The sequence below is a fragment of the Oryza glaberrima genome, chromosome 1 (genome assembly GCF_000147395.1).
Source record: "Oryza glaberrima chromosome 1, OglaRS2, whole genome shotgun sequence".
Lineage (NCBI taxonomy): Eukaryota > Viridiplantae > Streptophyta > Magnoliopsida > Poales > Poaceae > Oryza > Oryza glaberrima.
In genome coordinates this window covers 28659494-28667138 of record NC_068326.1, presented here as the reverse complement: position 1 = coordinate 28667138, position 7645 = coordinate 28659494, and the positions used below count along the sequence as shown (strand labels likewise).

General features: G+C 52.5%; 1 protein-coding gene across 1 annotated transcript; it reads left to right on the top strand.

Annotated features, from left to right (window-relative positions):
- The first annotated feature begins 2177 nt into the window (after positions 1 to 2177).
- Positions 2178 to 5904, top strand: LOC127770488 (carotenoid cleavage dioxygenase 8 homolog B, chloroplastic). The gene is made up of 5 exons (XM_052296227.1): positions 2178 to 2661; positions 3771 to 4514; positions 4621 to 4814; positions 4914 to 5206; positions 5307 to 5904. Exons 1-5 carry the CDS (start codon positions 2341 to 2343, stop codon positions 5462 to 5464), a joined length of 1710 nt encoding a protein of 569 aa, XP_052152187.1. The 5' UTR covers positions 2178 to 2340; the 3' UTR covers positions 5465 to 5904.
- Positions 5905 to 7645: the final 1741 nt, after the last annotated feature.

Here is a 7645-nt window from a genome sequence, read left to right as displayed (position 1 = left end):
GTTTTCTCCATATCAAAACAGAGAGAGATCATTTGACCGATTGGCACGATCACAGCAATAGGATTGTCACTCGAGATGTGGCATTATATATTGCTAACAATAGTGGAGTTGTTTAACTAAGTTCTAACTGGTAAGCACGATGTGAACAGCAGAAGTTTCACTGAAGGCTTAGTTTCGACAAAATCAACCCATCCATGATTATACGTAAACGTATCTTTATCTCCTTACCACTTAATAAGCATCTAAAGCTTAACATATAAAAATAGTAGTAATTATTAGTACAACATTATAAAGACTAATATATAAGCATGCCACTTTAACCCACTTTAAAAAGAGAGGATGGATGAAGTTAAATGTTGACGGGTCTTTTGATGCAACCTCAGGAACTGGAGGTCTAGGTGCTGTTCTCAGGAATAGTTTAGGCTCTGTCATTTTGTCATTTTTTTCAGCCTGCGGTTTTATGGAGAGATGTAGCAGCCCTCTTGAAGCTGAACTTTTGGCTTGCAAAGAAGGCATCAATCTAGCTCTACAATGGACTCTGCTGCCGCTTATTATGGAGTCGGATTGTTTGGTCGCTATCAATATGATCCAGTCACCAGGGAGGGAGATGTCCCAGCTTGCTTACCTTGTCAGGGACATAGAAGAGCTGCTGGCAGGCGATAGAGTGGTCAGCATTCAGAAAGTTCAGCGATGCCAGAATAACATAAGCCACTTTTTAGCTAATAGAGGCCGCACTAATTTTCTTTCTGATTTCTGGCCAGATGGCTCTTGTAATCTCATTTCACAGTTTGCGAATGAGCAAGCTTTAAATGAGTAATATATCTGGTCTTCCTCGCAAAAAAAAAAAAAACTCACTGACTATCAAAAGCTCATCATGTAAACATAGCAACTACATCTATAAGTTATTACATTTTAAACCTCAACATATGAGCATCATTTTTCGCAATAGTGATTTACAGTCTCTAACATAAAATTTTAACTAGACGAAGTACCAAATTTCACCGGTACTTGAAGGTACCAAATTTGCAATAAAAATTTTGGTATCTCTTCTTATCTTTCAAGAAACAGTAAAATTTCTCTTTTCACAATATTTTAACATAAATCTGCTCATCATTTATATAACATTTAACGTGTATTCAATCATATATTTTACAGTAAAACTTGGAAGACCGTCTAATATAATACTATTTCAGGGAACGTTTGCTTTGAATTACTGTCGATTCATCCCAGAATTCTCATTAATTTTCCACGCAATCTACACTAGACAACAATAGTTTATTTCTGTCAACATCGAATGGTTCAAATCGAGAGTACCTGACTGACTGGGGTGCGATCGATTGTGCAGTGGCGGTGGACAGTTTAGTTGCACGCAAAATGAGAAATACGATTAACATATGATTAATTAAGTATTAATATATAATTTTTTTATGAATAAATTTATTGAATTTTTTTAACAACTTCTTTATAGAAAGTTTTTGTACGAAATATACCGTTTAGTGGTTTGAAAACGTGCTAACAGAAAACGAGAATCTAACCCTTATAAACTGAAAAGAGCGCACCCTAAAGAAACTATCAGATCGGATGATCCATTCAGCAAGGCTCGATTAACCTCTGAATGCACGCAAAACCCTCTTCACCCGTACACACCTGCATCCCCCCGTCCCGTGCCACTGGTTTTCCACCGCCCTGACCTGCCAAGTCGCGATCGCAACTCACACATGCTACTGATGATGTACGTACGGACGTTACGTAGCGCGCGGGCCTGACCCGGGGCGATGACTCCTGCAGGCTGCAGCGTGCGACGCGACAACGACGTGCGTAGTGGCCCACGCCCCACGTAACGTAGCGTACAGTGTACACCTGATTTCGCTCGGTCGAGAGGTGGAGCCGTGGAGGAGTCGATGCCGTGGTGTGCGCGCGCGTCGCGCCCCACCAACCGGATACCAGCAAGCTAGCGAGAGGAGAGAGGGCCGGGGGGGCCTCAGCGGCTGGGCGCAACGTGACAGCGGAATCCGGACAAGAGCGCGAGGCCTTTTGCGCCAAGGAATTTCGACCGGGCGAGATTCCAACCACATTACGTACGTCCGCTGTCACCCGGGCTGGGCTTAGCTATCTTGTGGCCTATATATACTCGCCCTTGACCCGATTACGTTCTCGTCCCAAACCAAAATCTCTCATCCTTGCCACCACAGTGACCACTCCGCCCGTCTCTCCTCCTGATCGCTCGTTGTTGTCTCTTCTCGCGCGTAGAGCTCTCTGCACTACGCAAAGCAGAGGCTAAGATTGATCGAGTGCCATTTTATATACACCGTTGTGCATTTCCCTCGCGTAGGTGTGGCCATGTCTCCCGCTATGCTGCAGGCGTCGTCGCTGTGCGTATCCGCGGCGCTGTCAGGCGCCGCGAGCCGGCCGGGCCGCCTGGCCAGCCAGGGGCACCAGGGCAAGCGGGCCGTGGCGCAGCCTCTCGCGGCTAGCGCCGTGACGGAGGCAGCGCCGCCCGCGCCGGTCGTCGCGCCGCCGGCCCGCCCCGTCGACGCCCCGCGGCGCCGTGGCGGACGTGGCGGCGGCGGCGGCGGCGGCGAGCTCGTGGCGTGGAAGAGTGTACGGCAGGAGAGGTGGGAGGGTGCGCTCGAGGTGGACGGAGAGCTGCCTCTCTGGCTGGTGGGTTAAGCCTCCTACTGATTGCAAATCTCCCTAAATATGACTTGATTTGGCTTTTGCCTTCTCTCCACCCTAATTAAGTATTCATGAACACACCATAACCTCAGCATTTTATAAGATCTGCCGGTGGTCAAGCTAAGGCTAGCCGTGCATTTTTCATTCAAGAATGCGAATCTTTTCTGTTATTTTGATTCAAAGGTTTCCCAGTACTCCATATCCACATATAATACGGTGCTTTCTTGAGATCATCTATAAACTAAAGATCCTTTTGAACATCTTAGTAAAAAAGCATGCACAACATCTTCCCACACATTGAGAAATACGAAAGGCACTTTCTGGACCACATCACTGTGCAACAAATCCTTTTTAATTAACCTAACCATTTTCATCTTGTAGCATCTCCTTGATTAGTGCAGGCTAACCGCTGACCTAGAGCACATATATGCATATAGCCCCAGAAGGGTCCTAAAAAGGTACCAGCTTTGGCCACGTACCTAGCATATTTTTACCAGCAGTATCTAACACGCCAGGGTATATTACTTGCCGACTGTTATTTTTAATTTCCACTGTGCCAGCAGTTGCTGAAGCACTCACCCAAATCTTCAGTAATTTGATCGACAAAGAGGAGGGCGACACTAACTTACCCTATGCTGGCCTAGCGAAAAGGAGATGGCATCTTGGCACTCACGATGCTTGCGGGGAACACAACATATATACCCAGATTCTCTGCTCACCCCTCGCTTCGATCGGCGACAACAATGGCATCACTGTCTTGTGGTTTCAGTTTTGTTGCACCCCGCAACTCTCTGGAAACAAAAGTCAAAAACCTTGGTCTCCCCTAACTCCAAGTGATCTTATCCCTGTTCTTGCCAATTTTGATAGTGACTTGATTTGAGGAATTAATACAGGTGTACATGTAGTATAATATTGTTGTAACTTTGTAGTTACACTCACTAAGCTATAGATAATACAATCGTTTCAGCTAATTAAAAATGCAATCTTCTGAGGTAAGCTCGTGGATAGATTAATTTGTCGGTCGTTAATTAGAGGTGGACGGATTTGTCGACGTGCTGCAAATGATTGATCGGATCGATGCATACTTGCTGCAGGATGGCACGTACCTGAGGAACGGCCCGGGACTATGGAACCTCGGGGACTACGGCTTCCGGCACCTGTTCGACGGCTACGCGACGCTGGTGCGCGTCTCGTTCCGCGGTGGCCGCGCCGTGGGCGCGCACCGGCAGATCGAGTCGGAGGCGTACAAGGCGGCGCGCGCGCACGGCAAGGTGTGCTACCGCGAGTTCTCGGAGGTGCCCAAGCCGGACAACTTCCTGTCCTACGTCGGCCAGCTGGCGACCCTCTTCTCGGGCTCGTCGCTCACCGACAACTCCAACACCGGCGTCGTCATGCTCGGCGACGGCCGCGTGCTCTGCCTCACGGAGACCATCAAGGGCTCCATCCAGGTCGACCCGGACACGCTCGACACGGTCGGCAAGTTCCAGTACACGGACAAGCTGGGCGGGCTGATCCACTCGGCGCACCCGATCGTGACCGACACCGAGTTCTGGACGCTGATCCCCGACCTGATCCGGCCCGGCTACGTGGTGGCGAGGATGGACGCCGGTAGCAACGAGAGGCAGTTCGTCGGCAGGGTGGACTGCCGCGGCGGGCCGGCGCCAGGGTGGGTGCACTCGTTCCCCGTCACCGAGCACTACGTCGTCGTGCCGGAGATGCCGCTCCGCTACTGCGCCAAGAACCTCCTCCGCGCCGAGCCCACGCCGCTGTACAAGTTCGAGTGGCACCTCGAGTCCGGCAGCTACATGCACGTCATGTGCAAGGCCAGCGGCAAGATTGTAAGCCATCATCAATCGCTGCCGCCCGTAGTGCGTTCCCGTTTTGCCTATTTAATTGGTTGGGTGATCTAATGATGATATTTGTCGGGACGATGGCCAACCGAAGGTGGCGAGCGTGGAGGTGCCGCCGTTCGTGACGTTCCACTTCATCAACGCGTACGAGGAGACGGACGAGGAGGGGCGCGTGACGGCGATCATCGCCGACTGCTGCGAGCACAACGCCAACACCGCCATCCTCGACAAGCTCCGCCTCCACAACCTCCGCTCCTCCAGCGGCCAGGACGTCCTCCCCGACGCCAGGTACGTACACACACGAGCCACACGACGACGTCCCGCCGTCAATTTGCTACGCTACGCATGCACGTATGCACGATGGATGACGGGGAACACCATGTGTAGGGTGGGGCGGTTCAGGATCCCCCTGGACGGGAGCCAGTTCGGCGAGCTGGAGACGGCGCTGGACCCGGAGGAGCACGGGCGGGGCATGGACATGTGCAGCATCAACCCGGCGCACGTCGGCAGGGAGTACCGGTACGCCTACGCCTGCGGCGCCCGCCGGCCGTGCAACTTCCCCAACACGCTCACCAAGGTCGACCTGGTGGAGAGGACGGCCAAGAACTGGCACGAGGAGGGCTCCGTGCCGTCCGAGCCCTTCTTCGTGCCACGCCCCGGCGCCACCGAGGAAGACGACGGTTAGTGTCACCATCTCTCCTCGTTGGCTGCGTATACGTACGTCTTGGCTTTGCCTCGTTTCGTTTGTAATAACTTGACCAACTCTGTTATTGATGGCAGGCGTGGCGATATCGATGGTGAGCGCCAAGGACGGGTCGGGCTATGCGCTGGTGCTGGACGGCAAGACGTTCGAGGAGGTCGCGCGGGCCAAGTTCCCGTACGGGCTGCCCTACGGCTTGCACTGCTGCTGGGTGCCCAGGAACAGGAACAGCAAGTAACACACACGCCGGTCCATCCCAACATGTCACCGCCAGTACTGATTCGTCTCTGCTGCTTGCGTCTTGGGTCTGCGCATCGAATCACAGTACAAGTGGAGGCTTGGATTTGTAGCTACGAAAATGGCAGCATGAATGCAGTCACCGTTTGGTAGGTGGTCTTCAGAAGGAAAGAAAGACATACATACGCTGCACGTGGTGAACTGTTAGTACGTGATGTATGAGGTACCGGAAGATGTCATATACGTGGAAATGAAACTATAGCGATCTGTACGTGTTAGGCTGTAGTAATTCACATGATGTGTAAAATGTGTACATAAACCCTCCGTTGCGATTGTTCGTACTCCTGTTGTTTAATTTGTAGTACAGTGAATATATCTTGTGCTCTTTAAATCGAAGATATCTCGTGCACGTACTAGTACGTTTTTGCATGTACTGGGGTCACTGGGCCATTGCATCAGACATGTTTGCCAATTTCAGATTGATTATGTCCGTTCACTGTTGTACAGAAGCAGTGACAGCTGAACTTTGAAATTGATTATTTGCTCCACATCTCAAATAATATGTTTTATTAAAAATATTTCTTCTATTGTAATATTTAGATTACTTACTTAAGCTATTTGCTTAGTTTATTTCTCAAAATATTTTATTTATCACTATAATGAAGTTGATAATCTACGATAATGTTGGAGATATGGGTCTGGGGGTATGTGAAGCGTGGGGAATCTACCTTCTTGTCCTACCGCGTGTCCCTACAGCCTGGTCTTGCCCCCGCAACCCGCGGATCGCTGGAGCGACCGGAGGGAGGTCGGGGCCTCGGGGTGCCACGTCATGCCCCTCGGGCCTTTGCACCGCTTCGCCCCGAGGCCCTCGCCCAGCCGCCATGTGGCGGAGGGAGCGAGCGAGGAGGGGGCCCAGGCTGAGCCTCCATTAATGCACACAACGCCCCAACTGCCCCATGCCGCATTTAATGCAGTAAGACAGACGTGCGGCGTGCGAATCTGACGCGCCATAATCAAAGAATGACCGGTTCGTGACCGGTCATGATTCTGGTCACGTCTGACTAGACCGACAACCGAGCTCCCACGTCACGTTTGCTCCCAGTGAAGTGGGGGTAGGTATGACCCGTCCCATCGGAGGGTCATTCGGACGGCGGCCACCACAAGTCTTCATCCATTAATGGGGGAATGACAGGGCTGTCCCCCATGTCAGGTGAGGGACGGCGCTGGGCCCCACTCAAGGACAAGCTGTGGCTTTGCTTCCAAGCGAAGGCACGAGTCGAGTCCCGGTCAAGATAGGGTGGGTTCCCACCCGAAAGAAGAGTAGGTAGAGGCGGTGCATGTGGTATCCCCTTGAGATATAAAAGGAGGACCTTGCCCACCGAAAAAGGGGACGACTCTCAGAAAACCTGAACTCTAGGAGAAGAAGAGCGAGAGTGCTCTCCGGAGTTAAGGAACCCTTGTAACACTCAACCATAATCCCAAACACAGGAGTAGGGTATTACGCTCCACAACGGCCCGAACCTGTATAATTCGATTGTGTGCAAGCTAGCTAGCAGCCTTAGGGGCGGATACGTGATTTCTAAGAGGCGAGCTTCTTCCCCCGGCCGAACTCACGAAAGGGGGCTCTCACGATCTCCCGCTATCGAGGGACTTCCCTCGACAGCTGGCGCGCCAGGTAGGGGGAAGTCGCGCGCTTTAAGAAGAAGTTGTTTTCTTCCACCCCAAGTTTCTCTGGGCTCTCGATGATCATGGTCGAGGTCCTGGAGGAGGAGGAGGCAGTGGCGTTCACCCCCCCACTCCGTCTGGGAGTGGGGATTCCAGTGAGAGCCGCGGCCCTCGTCACCACCGCCGCGACTCTCCAACTCCTCCCCGCCGCGAGCCCTCGCGGAGGGAGGATCCCACCCGTTCGGGTGGTTCGGCCCACTCCCCGCCCCTCGGCGGAGGGAGGTCACGACGCGTCAGGGCACGACGCCGTCTCACTTACGGTGACAGTGGCTCGCCCCGAGATGCGCTTTAGGCGGTGGGTGCCCTTCTGCGGCATCCCCCCGTGAACTCGGAGCCGGAAACCCCTGTTCAGCGCTGGTTGGACGATGTGGCCAACTTGGTCACCACTGCCCAGCGGCAGTTGGCCGCGGGCGGCCGACCCGCCGCCACCGGTACGTCGCGTACCCCCGTTACCCTC

What these genes read in the sequence shown, in the direction of transcription:
- LOC127770488 (XM_052296227.1), top strand. Translation starts at nt 2,341, where the DNA reads ATGTCTCCCGCTATGCTGCAGGCGTCGTCGCTGTGCGTATCCGCGGCG. An exon ending in GAGAGCTGCCTCTCTGGCTG is followed by an intron (nt 2,662 to 3,770) that starts GTGGGTTAAGCC and finishes TACTTGCTGCAG; the next exon opens with GATGGCACGTACCTGAGGAA. An exon ending in GACGTCCTCCCCGACGCCAG is followed by an intron (nt 4,815 to 4,913) that starts GTACGTACACAC and finishes CACCATGTGTAG; the next exon opens with GGTGGGGCGGTTCAGGATCC.